Source organism: Balaenoptera physalus, assembly GCF_965194825.1.
Source record: "Balaenoptera physalus genome assembly, chromosome: 3".
Lineage (NCBI taxonomy): Eukaryota > Metazoa > Chordata > Mammalia > Artiodactyla > Balaenopteridae > Balaenoptera > Balaenoptera physalus.
The window spans coordinates 44,273,924-44,295,421 of NC_138890.1; the positions used below are offsets into that span (position 1 = coordinate 44,273,924).

At 49.8% G+C, this 21,498-nt stretch overlaps 2 protein-coding genes across 3 annotated transcripts in view; one reads left to right on the forward strand and one right to left on the reverse strand.

The window, feature by feature from the left end:
• The window catches only part of ADAM19 (ADAM metallopeptidase domain 19), an 88,561-nt gene extending 81,944 nt beyond the window's left edge, over positions 1-6,617 (forward strand). The window contains exons 22-23 of the mRNA XM_082453905.1: positions 2,073-2,231; positions 3,032-6,617. Of these exons, the coding sequence (XP_082310031.1) occupies positions 2,073-2,231; positions 3,032-3,085 (213 nt within the window). The 3' untranslated portion in view covers positions 3,086-6,617. The remainder of the gene's footprint in view (positions 1-2,072; positions 2,232-3,031) is intronic.
• A 543-nt stretch (positions 6,618-7,160) lies between these two features.
• NIPAL4 (NIPA like domain containing 4) lies at positions 7,161-21,285 on the reverse strand. Of its 2 annotated transcripts, XM_082453935.1 has the most exons (6): positions 20,999-21,285; positions 17,619-17,858; positions 14,329-14,385; positions 13,061-13,151; positions 10,671-10,831; positions 7,161-9,686 (listed from the first exon to the last, which is right to left on the reverse strand). In XM_082453935.1, exons 1-6 carry the CDS (start codon positions 21,033-21,035, stop codon positions 9,058-9,060), a joined length of 1,215 nt encoding a protein of 404 aa, XP_082310061.1. In that variant the 5' UTR covers positions 21,036-21,285; the 3' UTR covers positions 7,161-9,057. The 2 variants fall into 2 exon arrangements, with proteins under 2 accessions (XP_082310061.1, XP_082310060.1); XM_082453934.1 differs by lacking the exon at positions 14,329-14,385 and having other exon boundaries at positions 20,999-21,152.
• Between the last annotated feature and the right edge of the window lie 213 nt (positions 21,286-21,498).

Consider the following 21,498-nt stretch of genomic DNA (forward strand, 5'->3'; position numbering starts at 1 on the left):
ATAATGACAGTTTTACCTCTTCCTTTCCAATTTGGATACCTTTTGTTTCTTTTTCTTGTCTGATTGCTTTGTCTAGGACTTCCAATACTATGTTGAATAGAAGTGATGAGGATGGGCATCCTTGTCTTGTTCCACATTTTAGCAGGAATGCTTTCAGCTTTTCATTGTTGAGTATTATGTTGGCTGTGGGTTTGTCATAAATATCCTTTATTATGCTGAGATATGTTCCGTCTATACCCACTTTGGTGAGAGTTTTTATTATGAGTTGATGTTGAATTTTATCAAGTGCTTTTTCTGCATCTGTTGAGATGATCATGTGAGTTTTGTCTTTTGTTGATGTGGTGTATCACATTGATTGAGTTGCATATGTTGAACCATTCTTGTGACCCTAGGATGAATCCAACTTAGTCGTGGTATATGGTCTTTTTTATGCGTTGTTGGATTCAGTCTGCTAATATTTTGTTGAGGATTTTTGCATCTATATTCATCAAAGATATTGGTCTGTAGTTTTCTTTTTTGTTAGTGTCTTTGTCTGGTTTTAGTATCAGGGTGATGGTGGCTTCATAGCATGACTTAGGGAGTGCTCCCTCCACTTCAGTCTTCTGGAAGTGTTTGAGAAGGATTGGTGTAAGCTCTTCTTTGTATGTTTGGTAGAATTCCCCAGTGAAGCCATCCTGGAAGCCACTCCCTTTTGTTTGCAGGGAGGTTTTTTTGTTTTTTTTTTTTAATGGATTCCATTTCACTTCTAGTGATCATTCTGTTCAAATTATCTGTTTCTTCTTGATTCAGTTTCGGTGGGCTGTGTGTTTCTAGAAACTTGTCCATTTCTTCTAGGTTGTCCAATTCGTTGGCATGTAATGGTTCATAGTATTCTCTTATGATTTTTTGTATTTCTGCAGTGTTAGTAGCTATTTCTCCTCTTTCATTTCTTATTTTATTTGGGTCCTCTCCCTTCTTCTTGGTGAGCCCAACCAGAGGTTTGTCGATTTTATTTATCCTTTCAGAAAACCAGCTTTTGGTTTTATTGATTTTTTTTTTTTTAATCTGATTTATTTCCTCTCTGATCTTCCTTCTGCTGACTTTAGGTTTTGTTTGTTCTGCTTTTTCTAATTCTTTCAGGTGGTAGGTTAGGTTGTTTGAGATTTTTCTTGTTTTTTGAGGAAGGCCTGTATCGCTATGAACTTCTCTCTTAGGCTGCTTTTGTTGCATCTCATTGATTGTGTATGGTTATGTTTGGGGGTGTTATAATTTTAAATAAGGTCATCAGGGAAGGCCTTATTGAGAGGGGGGCAAAACATGAAGGTAATGTAAAAGCACAAAGGTAAGATTGTGCCACCCATAGACAAACAATATGGAAAATATGATTTCTTCTTTTTACAATTTTTATTTGCACAATTAATACACATATATGCTTTTGTTAAAAAAACCTGAATGTTCACTTGGACGACCCCTCTCCCTATGCACAGCCCACTCTGAACCTCTGACCTCTGTTATCAATTTGGTCTTCATCCTTCCTGACTTTCCTCTGTACCTTTGCATTTACATTGGTGAGGGGTAGCGGGGTGACTTATTTTCTCTAAACTATCCTGTATAGCTTGTACTTCAGCTTGCCATGACTCTTGACCATCTTTCCACCTCAGCACTTATCAACCTACTTTATTCTTTTGAAATGCTGCATCATATATCACTGTATAATTTTAGTAATTTGTCTGTTGATGGAAATTTTAGTTATTTATAGTTTCTTTTAGCTGTCACAAACAGTGCTGCAAGGAACATCCTTGCAATTTCATTTTTGTGCACCTGTGCAAATAGTTCTCAGAGGGAATGGAATTATGTATTAGGTCAGAGAACGATCATTTCTAATCTTAATAGATACTGCTAACTTGCTCTCCAAAAAGGCTTTTTCCTGAGCATGTAAACACGTATGCACACAATTTCTTTTTAAATGGGACCATTCTTTTTAAATAGTATATCCCTTTTCGCATCTGCTTTTGACCTGTAAAATATTGAGAACATTTTCTTTTGAACAGGCCTCTCTGGCCTTTGAGTGAGGCTTGTGGCTTTCTCCCTAGGATTTCTCCAGGCCTCGGCCGCCCCAGAAGGCACTCCCGGCTAACCCGGTACCAGGCCGCAAGAGTCTCCCCAGGCCAGGTGGCGTCTCCATCCTGTGGCCCCCTGCCTCTCCATCCTGTGGCCCCCTGCCTCTACACCTGGCAGCGCCTGCCCCAAAGGTGAGTCTTCAGAAACACTCGAGGTAGAAGCTGGGGCAGAGGGATCCAGGGGGCAAAAACAGAGTTGAGAAAACAGACCAGTTCATGCTTCTTGATGTAGGGCTGAACTTCCAGAGCAAAAGCAAAGGACAAAAGCTTAGCATTTCTTGGTGCCTGCATGACTGTCCCTTAAATTGGTGATAGGGGTTTTTTGGTTTCATGTGAAAGGTGATGTTTAGGAGGCTGAGCTGTGGTAGCTTCAAACCTGGGTCTGCAACTGATGAGCTGAGCTGAGCTGAGCTGAGCTGAGCGGCCCTGAGCAAATCACTCTCTTGAGTCTCCATTTCCTTATCTAGAAAGAGGTTTTAGGAAGCAGCAAGAGCCAACCCCATCGGGTTACTGTGAAGGTCAAGGCAGTTAATTTACATTAACCGCTGGCCTATGGTAGGCTGTGCACAAATGGCCCCTCTTAATACATCTTCCCTGGGGCTGATGTATACTTAGTCCTGGGAGTTGGGGCAGAGGGGAGCAGGTGAGGAAGCTGGCTCACTGCCCTGTGTTCCTACGAGGCCCTGGGAACTCTGCAGACTGAGCAGGGAGGGAGGAGGGGGATGGCTTGTCAGCTGGGGGTTGGGGGCCGCCACCATGCCTCTCACTGCAGAGTTGATGGTCTGAACGAGCAGACGTGGACAGACTTCTGCGGAAGCCCTTCTTCTCAGTTGACAGTCTGCGCCTCCTGCCCACCTGTCACAAGCAAGAGGACAGCTCCCCACTGATCCCACGGAGCTGATGTCTCTCTCCCTGTCTCTTTTTTCCCGCAGTTTCCTGAATACAGGTCACAGAGGGCTGTGGGGATGGCTAGCTCGAAAATCTAGACCTGTCTAAAGGGGCTTCTCCCTTTCTGTGAGGACACAGAGGAGCCGTGGCCACGGAATCTGGAGGAAGCATGCCTGGCCGCCTCTGAGCTCCTCTTCCCCCGCTCCCCTCCTCCTGGAACCACTGCATCTCTGAAAAATCTCCTCCTTGACTCAGTGCCTCCTCAGCTTCCTCAGAGGCCCAGAGTGCCTACTGTCAACGGCATCCAAGTGTTGTTTTGTGCAATATTCAGCCCCAGGTAGGGAGGGGAGAGCGGAAGAGGTTGAATGGCTGCTCGTGCCCCATCCGCCCTTCAGCTGGCCCCTCGCCCCAGAGGTGCCAGTCGAGCTGGTGCAGGCTGTCTGAGCTGGAGAGCCCAGCTGGGAAGAGTCTGTTTAGCCCTTGAGGCCAGGACTCAGCTTGGAGAAGCCGTCCATCCACATCCTATGGAGGAGGGTACGCATGAGAGCTTTCCTTTGTTTCCATCTTCCTCAGAGGTCCCAGGCTGGACAGAGGCTGGGCACTTACTGTCCCTTTTAGCTTTACTGATCGGGAGGGGTCACTCCAGCCAGGGCTTGGTTGAGGTCACAGCTCCTGGCTCCGTGGCCATACGTGAACACGTCAAGTTCCCTCCTCACACTGCCCCCCTCTGCCCACCAAAGCCCCCGCATCCCCTTACTCCCAAGGGTCACTCTGACTCAGACAGGTACTATTTGTAGGCAGTGTAGACAGCAGGGGGAGCACAGCCCGGGCCCCCTCTGAGCCGTCAAGCCAAAGGTTTCGACTCCACTCGCCATTGTTCTTGCTTGCTCCTTGTTTTCTCTTCTGCATTTTCCAAGTGCCTCACGCTTTTGATTTCTCCTTCCCCGCTGGGACCCGCCTGATGTGTGGTGCTGTGGAGAGTGAATCCCCGGCAGTCCCGACTTCCTGGGACTTGGTGCTGTGACCTGCAAGTCAGGGTCCTGCCTGCGGGTTGGCCACGGGATCTCCTATGTTGGCTCTCAAGAGTGTTGACCGGGGTAGACTCGGGCCATGGCTGTGGAGTCGTAGCTTTACTTTCCATGGTGTGTGGTGACCTCAGCAGAGTGTGGGTCTTCCTTTTACTCCCTGACCTGAATCTCAGTAAGGTCCTCAGGGATAGTGGTGGGTGCAGGGAGGAGAGCGGACATCCTGGGAGCCCCAGCCTGTCCCCAGACCTGGTCACTGGCTTGAGGCAGGACCGTTGTCTTCTGAGCAGAGAGCAGACCTGTCTCTAGAGATCCCTAGAGAAGCAGCAGCCAGCAGCCTTGACGGAACAGAGTCTGTGCCGGGACCAGCCAGACATTTTCTCATCCTCTTCCTTGTGTTCTTTTCTCTGGTCCTGTCCTCCCCACAGCAGGGAATGGGGGCTGTGCGGTGCTCTGCTAGCTGGGAGGATTTTCAGAGAGCCACTGGAGATGTTCTCTGGGACGGTCTCCCACCCCAGAAAGGTGCTGGGCAGCGTGGGGCCTCCCCGCCTCCTGCAGTGAGCAGACGTTTGCTCTTGAAAACCTCAGTGCAAGGAAGAGGCTTGAGTTTTCACTCCCAACTACCCCGGGGCCCCCTTATCGTTCTCTGTATACAATAGGTGCTCACTAGATATTCTTGGGTTTGTAGACAAGTGGGAGATTCAGGCTGTGCACCTGCGGGGGACACTTGGGATAGATTTAGAAAGAGCTCAGGAAAATGAAGTTCTCTTCCCTCAGGTAGTCAGGTAGTTGTGATATTGGTGATGTGCACACCCGTCTTGCCAACAAGGGCCCTGGTTGCTCCCCAGAGCCGATGTCCACCATCCTTGCTGCCTGATGAGGTCAGGGGACGGCCTTCCATTTAAGCGTGCTACTCGAGGCGCCCCAGGCCTCAAGGCTGGGCCCCAGAAAATTAACGGTGAAAACACCTCCCCACCGAAATCACCCTTAAACTCAACCCCCTGCCTCACTGACATTCCTGTGGCATGTCCAGCTTTTCTCCCCAACGTCAGGAGGTTGAAGGCTCTGAAGTGAAAATGCCCCAGCCACTGTGGCTGCATGAGCCTTTTGAACCTGAAATCCACCCTCCCTGGAACCATACCGGAAAGAGACCTGGGTTGTTGCTTTCTTGTTTGTTTCCGTTTTTGTTTTCCATTATTTTAATACTATCTCCATCCCATAAACATTGTACTGTGAACTGGAAAATGGTTGAACTTCCTAAATTTGATAAGACTTTCAGCAGCCGGTTCTATTTACCGTTTGACTCCTGGCTGTGTTCTGGCGGGCCGGGGAGGCTGCCCAAGAGCGAGCCTGGCTGTCGTAGCCCGGTTTACCCCTCCTGTGTCCACGTGCTGCTTTGAGGTGACGAAAACCAATATGGACTTAGGGAAAGAGGCACTTTATTCGCAAGGATTACTGCAAGACTGGGGAAGGGAGTGTTGCGTTAGGGGCAGGGGGCAGTTGCGTTAGGAGAATGCTCAGGTGAGCCGAGCGGCTACAAGATCTGTGAGCATCCCACAGCTCAGGAGGAAGGGGCCTTTTATAGGAAGGAGTGAGCATGGCTGGAAAGAAGCACATTCAGGGACCATCTTTGTGGTCAGCCTTTGGGGGAGGGGCTGTATGCTGGCTCTGGCCAAGGGTGAGTCCATGCTCCGGGTCTGGTGGGGAGGAGAGGAGCCTGAAACTGAGGCTTGGTGGAGTGACTTAACCAGCCTTCTGTTCAGATGGAGACTATGTCAATCTTTCTAGAAGCTAACTTAACCTCCTGCCAGTTTTTCAACCCTAGGTGTGTTTTCCTTAAAAGCCTAGGAGGCATCTCTGAAATGTAAACCTCAAGGGACCTCAAGGGGGATTGCACCCTCTCTCCCTGTCTCAGTGGGAGTTTTAGCCCAGGCACCGGGCTCCAGTGGTAACTGCCTGCTTGCCGTGGGTTCTTTTTAGCCTTACTGACTTCCCCCTATAAAAGAAAAGCTCCTTTCTGCCCCAGCTCTAGGATCTTAGTGTCTCACTGTAGACCTTACAGTACTGTCGTAGCCCCATCCCCCTGTGGCCATGGCCCCTCGCCATCTCTTGCAATAATCCTTTTGAACAAAGCCTCCCCTTACCTATGTCAGAATTTGTTCTTATTTGGCCAAGGGTATGGAAGACTTGCGTGTTTTAAATTGGGGACCAGTTCTAAAGTCAGTGATTGTGTTAAATGTGTATGTAACAGCTCTGCTGGACACCCAAGAAAGTCAAGAGTATGCCAACTGGAAAGGTGCTCCACCCATCCTTAGGGAACCGTGCAAAGGAGAGGTTCTGCAGAATCCAAGCCAAGTGCCCCCAAAGTCAGCCTTCCATGCATCCTCTCTCACCACCCACTGTGTGTATGTACGTATGTGTCTGGGATCCAGGGCAATGTGAATTTTCTTTTTATTTGGGAGATTGTTCACAGAAAACAGATCCTCTTTTCTCTCGTCCACCTATTAATTGTTTACAATATTTGTATATCTATGCAAAATACTTGAATGGGCTGTGGTGCCTTTTTTCCTTGTTTGTATTTAATTAAATTGTCATTTGAAATGTTGTCTGGTTTGGCAACTCTTTTTTGTTTGCTTTTTTTAATGTTGCACTGGCCAGCCTGGATAGGATCCATCACCCAGGACTCCTCAGAAGAGTGCCCACAGAGACCGTCTGTCCAGCCTGTGAGGCCACCATGGAAGACCTTGAGCCACAGGAAAGCCCTGGGTTTTCCCCTGACCAGTCGAGGGAGCTGTTTGTCTTTGCACCCGGACACAGGCCAGTCTAGTTTTAATAGGTCTGGGGCCACTCAAGGCATGAATGATACAGATCTACCTTGAGCATTTGCGAGAGCTTAAAAGTATTCGCGTGAAGCTCTTAGCACTGTGCTTGGCTGCTCGTAAGGGCTCGGGCATAAACAAGGGATGGGTGACTTCTACTGACGCTATTCCCCAAACAGCCTTTCCCTCTCTAGTGAAGGCGTGGCTGTAGAAGGCACTGGAGGGACTTCCTTGGCAGCCGGAACTCTCCAGAGACTGGGGACTGGCCCCCCGGCACTAGAGGAACCAGTTTAATTGTTCCGTGTCCAAGGAAAGCCAAGATGTAAGTATCAAGTAAACACACTCAGAGGTCTTTATTCCTGACCCTGCGGACCACGCTCTCAGGGCCTTCAGATTATGGTCATTCTCAAGATCCAACATGTTGCATTGATTTTAGTTACAGAGAGAAATCCACATTCATTAAAAACTGTGGCTTTGAGGCTGGCGGTGCAGGAAGCCAGTCTGTTCCTTGGAGCTCCAAGGCCAGCAACAGTTTGGCCTGGGCTTGGCTATGCTTAGGGCACAGGACGTAAACACAGGTACGGGTGTGGAGTTACACAGGGGAGGCTCTGCACCAGCTCAAGGGCTGAGGGCCAGGTCTTTCCTCCTTCTTTACAGATATAGTGGCTCCCTTACCTCCCTGTCAATGGTCCTCGTATCAACTCTCACATTCTTGCTGCTGGAGAGAAGACAGGAAGGGAGGGGAGATATTAATTATATCTCTCTCCAGCTGCTCTTGTTTTTTTGACTGCCTCTGGTCAAATGTGAGGGGACCAAAGGCAGTCCCCAAAGCAGGTGGTGGTGGAGCAGTCGTGACACACTGCTTCCCAGTGTGGGCAGCTCGTCAGTGGAGCTGGGGACTTGGTGGCGATCTGGTCAACAGGCAGAATGCACCCCGTGCCGACCTTACACCCCCGACTTGGTCACGGAAGTTCAAAGCTGATCCCACTGGCCAAGCCTCTAAGGCTTCAGCCCAGAAGTTACCCTGAGGGGACTTCCCTGGTGGTCCAGTGGTTCAGACTCTGCACTTCCACTTCAGGGGGTGCGGGTTCCATCCCTGGTCAGGGAACTAAGATCCCACATGCCGCGTGGTGTGTCCAAAAAAAAAAAAAAGTTACCCAGGGCCTTTTCCACCTGGGTTCTTGGTTCGCCACCAGAGTAAACACCAAAGTTAGCCCTTGGTTTCCAGAGAGCCTGTGTCTGCTTTCCTGACTGCTCCTCACTCGTCTCCCCATCTCCCCAAATCATATTTTGGTTTACTCCTTGAGGAAAAGGAAAGTGCATTCTGCTCGACAACCAGGCTACTTTTAAGAGCAGTGCAATTGCTGTTCTCGTTGGAGAGTGAGGCAAAATGAAACACTGGGCTTGGCCAGCAGAGCTTGGCTGGGAAGCACCTTTTGTTGTTGTTGTGTTGTTTTGAGTTCTTAGATGACTGCCTGAATGTCTCCATGACTGACTCCTTAGGATGTTATGTAGAGAGGGCAGGGTGGGGAAGGGGTGGGGTGGATGGAAACAGATGCTGACCTTCAGGCTGGCTGCTCCGGGAATGGGGCTGGTGGAAGTGTTTCCCTGAGACGTCAGGTGGCTTTCACAGTAAGCAGGTCAGCTGAGGTCTTGCCTCTGTCTCCGAAGTTGAGGTGGCAAATGCAACAAGACATTTTACAATAATTGTGTGTCTGTTGGTTCTGGATGGGAGGCGTGGCGAGTTGCTCTCTGGGCCTCGGAGGGCCAGCTGCACTTCAGCCTTGGGCTCAGGAACGGTGAGTCGGGCTCAGGAACGGTGAATCAGTCTCAGGAGGAGAATCAGTGCAAGGGATTTCCTGATGACCAACATTTCAGGGAAGTTCTTGGCTTGTGCTACATTCAACAGATCAAATCCTATCTTCCTCCCAACAACACAGAGATGGCACCGAGGAAACAAGTAGGACGGGAGGTCCAGGGGACCTGCTGGCACCAATGTGAAGTAGGGTATTTGGTCACTGAGGCTGTGTTTCCAGGAGGTTCTACCGCCACTGCTCACTGGGTAGGGATTTTTCTCCCGGAAACAGCAGTGAGGTATAAATGAACGTCTCAAGAAAAGAGAGGCCACTGGTAAGAGGCGTTGTGTTGAAAATAACCAGGTGGCTCTGAAATTGAGCAGTCAGGCTGTACCACAGGGCTCATCCTCTCACTCATGTATTCCAAGCTTTATGAATGGATTATGAATACTTCGGGCTTCTTTTCTGGTGATGGGGTGCTGGAGAGTTCTATATTGTCCACAAGAACATTCTTGTCTTCAAGTCTAATAACGCTGGGCTCTGGGGCGGGAGCGGGGGTTGGGTTTTTGTGCATTTGGGGCAGGCTGGTGTGGCTGATGTCCAGGTCTTTGAAAGCGTGAAGCATGAACACACCCAGGATGATGGTGACAAAGCCAGAGAGGGTGCCCGCTATGTCCACGGCCGACATGCTGTACCACTCCTTGAAGAGGACGATGGAGGAAGTCACCACCAACGAGGTGAAGAACACGTAGTAGATGGGGAACACCAGGGAGGTATTAAAGATGTCCAGTGCCTTGTTGAGGAAATTGACCTGAGTGCTGAGCGAAAGTGCCAGCACGAGGGACAGGATGTAGGGGAGAGGGTGCCGCATAACTGGCAGCCCCTGGAAGAGGTTCTTAATGGTGATGCCCAGACCCTTGACGGCGGACACGGAGAAGGTCCCGATCACAGAGCAGATGATGATGTAGATGAGGATATTCCTTTGTCCATAACGTGGGGCGATGATGAAGATGAGGATGAGGCAGGACACCAGCAGAAGCACAGCAAACACGATGTACCCTTTGGGGGGATGGAGACAGGTAACCTGACCTGGGAGGATGCCAGCAGCCTCTAGAGCCCCCCACCCATGGCAATGTGTTGTCTCATTAAGAACCTAGGCTTGGGACTTCCCTAGCAGTCCAGTGGTTAGGACTCTGTGCTTCCAACGCAGGGGGCGCTGGTTTGATCCCTGGTCAGGGAACTAAGATCCCACATGCCACCTGGTGTGGCCAAAAAAATTAAAAACAAAAAAAAGAGAACGTGGGCTCTGGAGTCAAACATGGGTCCCAGTTCCAGCAACACAACTTTTTAATAACTTGTACAAATTATTAATTAAACCCCCAAGACCTCAGTTTCCTCTTTGTAAAAAATAGGATTAATATTAGGACCTTCCTCATAGGAGCTTTTTTGTGGGATTAAATTAATACACGCAACTGACGGAATGCCACCCCTCCCATTTACATGTTGAGTCCTAATCCCTAATGAGATGGTATTTGGAGGTGATGTCTTTGGGAGGTGATTCAGGCATGAGGGTAGAGCCCTCAGGAAGGGAATACTGCCCTTATAAAAGGGACTCCAGAGAGCTCCTTTGCCCTCTACACCAGGTGAGGACACAGCAAGAAGCTGGCCGTCTATGAACAAAATCTTTCGGGCCTTGATGCAGGACTTGATCGTGACCCCCAGAACTGTGAAACATAAATGTCTGTTGTTTATAAGCCACCCAGTCTATGATATTCTGTTAAAACAACCTGAACTAAGACAATGCAAACAAAGCATTTAGAACAGTACCTGGCACATACAAATACATAATAATAGCGTCCATACCTATCAATCAGACTGGGAACCTGTAAGCTAGCCTCAGTACCAGCCCATCAACTTTCCTCCCTGAGCTTGCTTCCTCCTCCTCCACATGGCAGCACCTGAGATGGCCAGAACCCAGTCAGACCTTTAACAAACATGGTTCATGCCCAGTGCTTTCCTGCTCACTGGGAGCCTGGAGCCTACCTGTGTCTTTCATTTTGGCAGCCATCTCCATGACGGTGGTGATCTTCTCTTCCTCGGGCGCGTGTATCACCATCACTGTGCTGCCGGCCACACAGACCGCACAGCCCAGCTTCCCCAGCAGGTTCAGACTCTCTCCCAGGAAATATGAGGAAAGGACGGCACTGCATGTGAAAGTGGAGAAAGGGATTACAGCAGCCAGCCCAGTCCCAGCGTCCTGGAGAAAAGTGAGGGCTGAGCAAGGGCTCACTACTCTCACACGTGGAAGCTTTTCTAGACCCCTAGGAAATGTGTGAGATAGAAACTTATTTAGGGGTGGGTTATAGTGTGGGCTGGAGGAATCGACAACACACATGTGAATTTCTTTCATTTTAGAGATGGACAATATCCCCAAAGAGAAGAGTTGGAAGACCCCTTCAAAGCACTCTTGTCTAACTTCCTACCCAATGAGCACATCTTCTCTTAACATTGCAAACAGAAGGCTTTCAGCCTTGGCAAGCACCACCAGGCAAGCAGCTCCCCCCTTCACAAGGCAAATGAATCCATTGTAGGTTCATTCTATTATTAACCCAAAATATGGTAGTTTCTACTCATCCCATATCTATTCCTTAAGCCATACAAAACAAATCCATTCCTTCTTCCATTTGTGTATGCCAATATAAACAACCACAGTGACACTTGGGCACACTTTACATACTAGATATTGTGCTAAGAACTTCCCATTTATTATCTCACTAACATCTTGCAACTCTGAGAAGTAAAATATACTTATGTCCATTTTATAAATGAGAAAACTGAGTCCCATAGAAGCTTAAATGATGGCAAGATCATACAACTGGTAAGAGACGAGCCAGGATTTGAACTCAAATTCTGTCTAATTATAAAGCCTATGGTTTTCCCGCTACACCTCACTGAGAAGAATTCTCCTGACTTCCTTGAGTCTTTTCTGGACAAAACACCTCCAGTTCCTTGCTGTTCCTTGGTGATGTGACTTTCATTCCCGTCACATCCTCCAAATGAGCCAGCAAAGGTGAAGGAAGAAGGGTGGTGAGACAAGACAGGTATAATCGCTGGGGCATGCTTCTGTTTCTTTAAAAAGGTGGCATTAGTTTAGGGCAAAATCTGTTGGCTGACCTAAGGTAACCCAATGAGCCTCATGAGTCTTGCTTACAGGTATCAGGAAAGAGGGGATTGATGTCTAACCTCCTTTGAATGTCTCCCATCTCTCCTCTAAAACTCCCAAAAACACTTTACCCACAATGCCTGTCCACCAGCACCCGGTAGCACTAGCAAAAGCAGAGGTCACACAGTGGAGGGTCCCCTGCCGCTCCCAACTTCCTGGGATGGGAATCTGTAAACTAATCAGATACGCAGTACTGGTATCACAGCTACATCAGCCAACCGTGCCATGTGAGTCATGGCTCTATCTGGTTTTTGACTGCATAAATGCTGCAGAATCGTCATCAAGCTGGTAAAACAAAACAGGAAATTACAGGTACTGGGTGCGGTGGGCTGGGGACTTACCGGGGCTCCAAGGTTAGGGTGACAATCAGAGCCAGCTTCAAATGGGGCTCAGGACCGCCACAGAGGAACTGTGTTTGTAGCTCAGGAGGAACGGGGCAATGGGAAGCACACACATTTAATATCAGCTATCTTTAATACCATCAAACATTTTCCAGGCAACGGGGCCTAGTGGTTAAGCACCCAGACTCTGAAATTAGACTGCCTGGGAGGGAATCCTGGCCCAGCCTCCTGGGACCTGGGTGACCTTGGCCAAGATGCTTAACCTCCCTTGGCCTCAGGTCTCCCCTCCTCTCTAATTAGTAGGGATGCTGTGAGGATTAAACGAGTGAATCCATTTAGAACATTTAGCACAGAGTAAACCCTCCATAGATGTTAGCTGTGGTTACTCTTCAGTGCCAGTTCTGTACTATGCACTTTCTGTGCATCTCATTTAGTCCTTAAATCAATGCCTTCATGCAGGTATTATGAACATCCCCACTTAGCAGATGGGAAATGGAGGCTTAGAGTAGTTAAGTGACCTGCCATGTAACTACAAAGTGGCAGAGATAAGGTTAGAACCCAGGGAGGGTTAATCTAGGGCTTGTACTTTCAACTTGTGTGCTTCTCCTATTGGGGCACCAAAACACTGACATGAGACATTCAGCCTGGTGGCAGGGGAAGTCCTTCCACCTGGTTTGGGCTTGGCCTGCCCCTTCACTGCCCAGGCAGCAAACAATCCAAGGGTGTGGAGCTCTGAACAGCACACTGCCTCTTTCTGGAAGCTGGGACTGACCCAGGTCCTTGATTGCAAGTAGCAATTGACCCCATGTGCAGTTCCGGACATCAACAAACTGAAAATAGGAAGAGACAGCAAGAGAGGTGACAACAACCTTATGAGGATACTCAGCGCTCCCAGTGGTGTGACGACTGTCGCAGGAGCAAACGCATAGGCCCCAAAGTTGGCAATTTCTCCGGCAGCCACTAGGAAATTAAGGGGGAAAAGAGGTCACAGTGGCTCTGATGCGCCATCTCCAGCCCAAATGAATCTGGGTGGAGACGGCTTCATTCAGTGTTCAACCATTCACAGAATCCCAGACCAGCATTCCTTAAAATGCCCATCCTTATGCTCTCTCCCTGCAGAATCTGATCTGAAGGTCAGGCCCAGATGATCCTGACCAAATCCTCCCATGTTAAAGATAGGGAGGTGGCCTAGAGTCCAGGGTCACATGGTGCCTTCTGGTTCTTGAGGTCCCTTGGCCTCTAGCCTAGGCACGGTTAAATGTATCTCAGGGACTGCCAATGATTGGTCTGTATCTTTAAGGTAAGCTCTAGAAAGTGTTAATTATCAAATAAAGAAACAGCTACAGTTATTGATTCTCCAGGTACCAAATGGTCCACGGAGCCGTCTTTCCCAGAGGAGTTATGGATAGTCTAGATTGACAGGCAGGTGGTTACAAAGTCAGACATTCCCAAAGGGCCTACTTCTCCCCATATGAGTTTCCAGTTTGCAGACACCTGCAAGTGCCTCTTCTGTCTCCCTGCTCGTAGGGAATGACCTGGGTCTGCCCTTTGAAAGCAGATGATGAATGTGATAACTCTGGCTAAGACAGGGATCAAAACCTGACTTAGGGAATTACAAATAGAAAGCTGGCTAATTTTCCACCCCAAAGAATTAGGGATTGAAAGCCAGAGAGGGTGGGTGGAAAGGAATGTGTGAATGTGACAATGTGGGCAAACCTTAGGTGGCAGACCAGCCATGTTCTAAGTGAGCCAACAATTGCTTGTGGAATGGGGTAGCTGACTCAGGAGTCCCAGGCTGTGCCCTGCAGGAGTCCAGGAGACTCCAGCGGGCCGTCGTAGCTCCCTGAATTTCAAGGGAAGTTGAGAAATTACACCTTTATCACTACCAGCTCTGTACAAAGCTCTCTGGGGACAGATGCTTTATGGATGAAAGACTGACTTTGGATGGAGAAAGTGACCTGAGATGCAGGTAAAAATGTTCTACCTGCAAAGACTGTTTAGATTCTCCCCCTAGAAATCTGGGCCTTGGATTCATATTTTGCACAGTAGAGACAGAAATGCCCCCATCCACCCCTCCTTTCATCTCTGCCTCTGTCATCAATAGGGCACTGTCCTTAGTAGCAAAGAACCCACTTACTGGTGAGAAATCCAGCCCACCACATTGTGTCCTTCAGGTAGCCGTAGCCTCCGTCCACTGTAGAAAGGAATGGGCATGAAGTTAGAGGTTGGCCGTACTTCCTCAGGGCCTTTCCTTCCCTACCTTCACTCGCCAGTCTCTAAGGGGTCAGTATACATCAGCTGTGGTGAGTCCTCCAGGCTTGCTTCTGGGCCCTGCCCTGGGTGAGCTCATCCCTTCCAAAGTCTTAAATTCCATCTAGATACCCTATTTCATATATGCACCCTGATCCTTTCTTCTTAGCCCTGATGTATATCCAGTTGCTTACTTGACAACTCTTAGGTCTCGCACAGGCATCTCAAACTCTGTCCTAAATGGAACTCTTGATTTTTTAAATGCTCCCCACCCACCAAATGAAGCTCAGTAAGCGGCACCTCCGTGTACCTAGTTGCTTAAGCCAGAAACCAGGGAATCACACCTGACCCTCCCACTACTCCACCTTCTGCATCCATTTCATCCCGCTGATTCTGTCTCCAAAATGCATTTCACGTGTGTCCACTCCACTGCCACCACCCAACTCCCAGGCACTATCACCTCTGGTCTGGGTTGAGGCAACCGCCTCCTAGGACTCCTCTGGTTCTTCTCTTGTCCCTTTATAATCCATTCCTTTCATAGTAGCCAGGAGTCTTTTAAGAATTATGTCACTCCTCAGCTTCTAGCTGGCCAGTGGCTTCGAAATGCTCTTAGGATAAAGACCAGAATCCCTAACAAGCCTGTTCATAGTACTGACCCTGCTCACTTCTCCAAAGGCATCTCCTGCCACACTTCCTACTACAGTCTAGCCGCTCAGGCTGTCTCTGAGTTCTGCAAAAATGATGAGCTCTTTTTGGCCTTAAGGCCTTTGCATGTGCTTTTCCGTGTTTGGAATAGTCTTCTTAACAATATTTGCCTATATCTACACTTACTCTACAGGTCTCTGCTTGAATGTTGCTTCCACTAAAATGCCCTCCCTGGTCCCCTTATCTTTATTGTTTCCTCTTGGGATTCTCTCTCGCCACACTCAGTTCTTCTCCTTACTGACACTTGTCATTTATAATTTGAATTGATCTATTTATTTTCTGAAATTTCCCCCACTAAAATGGAAGCTCCATGTAGCCTAGAATTGTGTCTGCTTTGTTCACATGATGGACTCAGAGCCTGGCACGTGGTCAATACTCAGTATTAGCGATGAGGATGAGGATGATGATGATTAGGGTGGGTTTCAGACAGTTTCGTGAAAAGCCCAAACTTGTATGTTGCTTTTTGTGAATGCCCATTTTTCTAAGATGGTCTTTAACTTTCATCAGGTTCCGCAAGCAGTCAGAATCTCCCATAAAAGTTAAGTGCTCTGAGAGCATTTTACTCTGAGTTGAAATCTCAGAAGATATTGAAAGAGCAGATTGGAGAAAAAATTGATTCCAGGGAAGCTGCCTTTCTGAATGGTCAATGATACTTGCTCTGCTCTCTCCTGAGTGGAAGCAGCTATTTTTCTGGCACTCTGGGAGGTCTCTGGCCTTTCAAACCCTTGTCCAGAAGAGGAGATAGGGCAGCAATGACCACTGATCCTGACTTCATGCCCACACCTCACAGCTCTCCATTTTAGAGCACACCCGGCTCTAGTCCTGGGTATCCAACTGTCTGTCAGGCTCTCCCACTTAGATCACAGTAAAACTAATACTAGTGCTTACTCCATGCTAAGCATCTTTCTAAACATATCTTCACAACAAGATATAGCTGGAACTATTCCTATCCCCATTTTTTCAGATGAGGAAACTGAGGCAGAAAGACTATTTTTCTTGCCCAGGATCATATCACCTGGAATTGAGGACCTAGAATTGGAACACAAATAGTCTGCTTCCAAAGCTCAGTGTCCCATAGAACATTAAACTGAACACGTCCAAACCTGAACACATCGTCTTCCTGTAAACCTGCTCCTCCTGCTTTCTTTGTCTCAGAAAATAGCACCATCATCTCCCCAGTTGCTCAAAGCAGAGAGCTCTGAGTCACCTTGACTCATTTTTTCATCCTCCCTTTGGGGCCAGGCAACACCAAACCCAAACCCAGTAAGTCCTACCTTCAAAATCTATCTCTGGACTTCACCACTTGTCTCCATTCCCACTGCAATTTCCTGGCCCAAGTTCTGTTGTTTTTCTCCCCAAATTGGTCTCCCACCCTCCAGTCTTGTCCCCTAATCCACTCTGCACCCAGCAACCAGAGATCTTTTCAAATCGTAAATCGAACTATGTCACTCTCCTACCTAAAACCTTTGTCACTTACAATTACACTCAAACTCTGGAGCCCAGTTTACAAGACCTTTCATGAGCTGGCCCTCACCCCATCTCTTACCCCTCCATGCTCTAGCCATCCTGAGACAGTTTCAGCTTCTAATATCACTCATGCTCTCTCACCCCTGGGCCTTTGCACATGCTGTTCTTTCTACCTGGAATATTACTTCTTTCTCTTCTCCCCTCACCTTTTTATCTCCACATCATGTAGGTCTCAGCTTCTAAATCAACTCTTACAGAAAACCTCCCCTACCCCCCAAGCCTGGCTTTACATGCCCCTCCAAAATATTGCCATAGCATTCTGCATTTTCCCCATGATAGCATTTACATGCTACAGAACAATTGTTTATCGACTTGCCTGTCTCTCCCACTCAACTCAATGCCCCACAAGGGCACTGTGTCCCCAGGTCTAGCACGGCACCTGGCACACAGCAGGTACACAATGAATGATGATTAAATGAACAAATTTTTTAACATAGGATTCCTTTTCTCAACAATTGTTTCATGGATACACGTCTTATTTTTCAAACAAGCAAATCCCTGTGGACAGAGACTCAGTAATTCTTTTGTAGCCTATAAAGGAGCTCAGATTGATAGTGCGTGAGGACGCACCAGCGTCTGACATTGTTCTGGGCAAAGGTATTATAGTCCCATTCTGTAGGGAAATTGTGACTTGCCTATGATGACACAACTGGTAAGAAATAAAACCAGGACTAGACCTGGGGTTTCTGATTCTTGGCCCTGAGACTTTTCCCTGTCTTCACCCCAATTAACTGATCATGTAGTTCTCAGGAACTATTGGATTATAAAGGAAGGTCTCCTGTTGTTGGTGGATCGACCCCCCAACGGGACTGACAATGAGCCTTTTGTGCCTATCTAAGACAGGTTCTCAAACTGCTACAGTGGACCCCATGAAGGGAGGTTCACAGGGCTGGCCGAGGGCTCGCCGCCCAGCACCCCATCCACCCCCGCCCCCCAGGAGCCTACCAGCCCGTGTGGCACCAGAGGCCACCAGTCGCTGGAGGCCCTTCTTCTTGAGGATGACGCTGGTGCCGATGAGGAAGCTGGACAGCAAGGCCAGCCCCAGGCCGACGTAGAAGCTGTAGTTCTGCCTGAACCTCTCCTGCCAGCTGTTGGAGATGGCACTGCTGGGCACCTCGGGGCTGAGGTCACCGACGATCCGGCACAGGACTTGTTGGGAGGAGCAGTACAGGCTGATCAGGGAACCTAGGGAAGACACCGGTGAGAGTCACGCTGGGGACATTTGCATGCAGGCTAGGGACTTTATCTTCGTGAACTCATCAAGTGCTTCCAACCAAGTGTCAGATAAGTGCTGTCTTTGATTCCCATTTCATAGATGTGGAAATGGAGGCCATGAGAGGTCAGGAAGCTTGCATAAGAACACAGGCTGTCTGACTTCAGAACTCCAGCACCTCACCACTAAGCCAGACTGATGCCCCCCACACACCACGCAGGGTCCCCGCAGCTCTCAGTCCTCATCGAATCCAACCTCCCGGCCTCCACAGGAATCCCCTCCCAGCCTCTGGGCACATGGGCCTCCAACAGCTCAGGATCACACAGGGATTCTCCCCTCCCAGAGGCCTCTTCATTTATGTATCCCTAACTGCAGCCACAGTGCAGAGTCCTGACAGGTAACAGGAGGGAGTGAGGCTGGAGTCCACAGACCCTCCTAGGCCTGAAGATGATGAAATACGAGCATCCTTGTTTGTCAGAAGCGACCATCCCCAGGCCTTACTTCGAAGACCTCTGGTGCTTGTGGTCAGGGCTGAGGCCTCCTTCAGGCCTCAGAGGGATCGGTGTCCCCGCCACCCCACGCAGGATGTGTCTTTAGCTCTCCTTCCAAGTCCTAGAGCCCACGAGAGTCAATCAGTTCTCATGCCCTTGAGCCAGCACACCCTTGCTGGCTCTTCTGGCACAAATACCGAGGACAACAGGACAAACTTGGGCATGAGGGGCAGACCCTCAGTCAGAAGAACTAAGCTGCCCAAGTTCAAGGAAAGAGTACAAAGCACAGGCAATAATCCTCTGGCACTCCCAGGGCCCAGCACGCTGGGGCTTCTCAGGATCACCCCTGCCAAGGAAACGGCAGAGTGGTCACGCCCAGGGATTTCGCTGAAGAAACTGGGGCCCTGATAAGCTTGGTAACCTGCCTAAGGCTACACTGGCGGTAAGTGGTGAAGCCAGAATTGCTTCCCTAGCCCATATAATGCCTAAGTTCATGCTCTCAGTTACACACACACACACACAGCAGGTGGCAAGGGGGATGGGGTTTCGTTTAGCCTCTTGAAGGTTACCTTAAAACATGAGCTCCCTGCTAACATTTAAAAATCGGGAGATCTCCCATGAAAGTCCAGCTTCAGGGCTGCCTTTGCTTACTCTGCTGGGCACACCGTCCCATAGGCAACAGTTAGCTGTGGCTCAGCAGTGGTTTCGCCCCTAGACAGGACGTGCTCTTTGAGCTTCCCCTGAGTCCACAGCCGGCTCCCTTCAGTCATTTGGTTATGTGCTTGGCCCTTATAAGCACCTGAGTTTGTGACCTTTGGTGGTAGAAGGTTTTTTTTCAAACTGTGGGTCACAAAGACCCAGGCTCGTGTGCCAAGGATGTAGGCCCGGGCCAGGCACTTCTCCTCGAACCAAGCTAGATCTCTAGGCCTGCACCAGAAGGGCCCAAAGTCCAAAAGGTCAGGCAGCTTTAGCTTTGGCATATCTAGAGCACAGAGTGGCATTCTGGTGTAACAAAGTAAGGGCGCTGTTGACCTTTCTTCCATGGCACAGAAGCATGGAACAGCAGAGCTGGAAGAGCCCTTAGAAGGCATCCTGTCTAACCCTCTTTCTTTTCAACTGGGGAAACTGAGGCCCTGAGATGGGGAAGGATTTGCTTGAGCCTCATAAAAGCCTGGTGGCAGAGCTGGGTCTGGAACCCACCAGGGGATGCCCATGTGTCTTTTGCAGTGGGAGACCTCTCTTTCCAACACCTGTGTCACAATCTAGAGAAGATGAGACAAGAAACCATCTGGGTCCCTAATCAAACTTGTTCTGACTGCTCACTCCTGTTCCTCAGTTAGGGCAAGAGTCAAATCCTGGGAGTTCCCTGAGTTCAGGAAAAGAGCCAGAACCTGGGAGGATGTGGGCCAAGGAGGGCAACTCCCAAGAGGAAGGCCAAGCCCATTTCCACCCCCTTCCCCCGCCCTCCTGAAGGTTCATCTCCAGCAGGTGGAGCCAAAGGGTGGGCTTGGCTCTTTGGGGGAGGCCTGAGGCATCCAAGGGGCACAGTGCCCTCCATCAAGTCAAGTCCTCCCACAGGGGTAAAAAGAAAAGGAGAGAGGGCTGACGGCCAAAGGAAATCCAGTTCTGAGGAGGGTGCCCATCTTGACAAATGGGTGTGGGACCAGATAATTCCTGCTTCCCTTCCAGAATATGCTAAGACTGGGGAACATGTTTTTCCCCAGGGGAAGACGAGGCTGAAAACGGATTGCATCATTGTTCAGAAAACCAAGGCCAGCCAACACCCAACAGGCCCGCTTTGAAAGCTTCACTGGAGAAGAGAAGTTAGAAAAACAGGGCTATCCCACAGGCTGCATATCAAGACCAGGTAGGAAAATGGAGAAATACCAAGAAAGGAGATGAGCACAGTACAGGTTTTAGAATCCAAGAGTCCTGGTTCTATATTCCATTTCCCCACTGTTTTACCTTGAGCAAGTTAATCCGACTTTTCAGAGCCTCATTTTCCCTACCTCCAGAATGGTGACAGTAAGGTAATAATATCTACCTGCCTTCTAGAGTTGTGTTAAGTATTAACTGGGATAATGCAGGTAAAGAGCCTCGCTCACTACCCAGATTCATAATAAGAACTTGAGCGTAAAGCCCAGCATCTTTCCTTATCCTTTCCTGGGTTGTTCTTTCCCTCCTTTTCCTAAAAGGTGGATGTGGGTTTGGGGGTGGTGAGTCACTGCGCCCTCTGCCCTGTCTTTGGTAAGCCCCAGGGGGACAGACCTGGGCAGGTACTAAAATCTGAAGCAACTATACATAAAAGACACCCCCCCGGCCCCCCCCCCACCTCTTGGTAGACCCGCTCCAATCGATAAATCCCGCCTCTTCCCTCCCACGCACGCCTCCCTTTCTCCCATTTCCCGCCCCCCCCCCCAGCTACCCAGCTCCAAAGAGGGGGAAAGTCAGCCAGAACCCTGCTCCTTCCCAAGACGTGCCTGAGAACTGGGTGGGGGGCGACGCATGCGGACCCCCTCCCCCGTTTCGGTCCCCCTGGCAGGAGAGGACGCAGAGGAAAGGAGCAGCAGGGAGGGAAGGCGAAGCGCAGAGCGCACGGGGTCCGCGCTGGCCTCACGCACCGTTCTCGCAGCTGGCGTTGCTGGCCGGCAGCTCCATGGGGCGGACGGTGCCCCGGCGCCCCGGCTCCGGAGCAGGTGGCTGAGATTTGTCCCTGCGTGGCCGGCGTGCGAGGAGCAGCCGGGGTCGGACCCGGGGGTGGGGAGAATGACGCGCCCCAGAGGGGGAGGGTCCCCGGGGAGGAGCCGCCCAGCCTCTTGGGCAACTCCTTGGGCCTGGGGCCCTGTGCTCGAGTTGCCCGCGGAGGGGCGCATGCCCTCCAGGGGCGCGGAGACTGCCTGGCTCCCGGAAAGGGAGTCACCACCTCGCCCCAGGCAGGAGGTGAGGGGGTGGGTCCCCGGGCGTCGCCTCTCCTCGAGACGCCGGACCGGCACCCAGACAGTTGATGGGCTCCAGGGTGGCTGGAGAGGGGGCAATTTTCTGGCTGAGGTAGAAGTGGGAACGTGGGGACTAAAAGGGGGGAACTGCTGCCAGTTGGGGCTCTCTCGGGGCATGGGCATCC

What these genes read in the sequence shown, in the direction of transcription:
- NIPAL4 (XM_082453935.1), bottom strand. Translation starts at nt 21,035, where the DNA reads ATGGAGCTGCCGGCCAGCAACGCCAGCTGCGAGAACG. An exon ending in GTGGGCTGGATTTCTCACCA is followed by an intron (nt 13,152 to 14,328) that starts GTAAGTGGGTTC and finishes TTAATTTCCTAG; the next exon opens with TGGCTGCCGGAGAAATTGCC. An exon ending in GCGCTGAGTATCCTCATAAG is followed by an intron (nt 10,832 to 13,060) that starts GTTGTTGTCACC and finishes TTTCACATGCAG; the next exon opens with TGCCGTCCTTTCCTCATATT.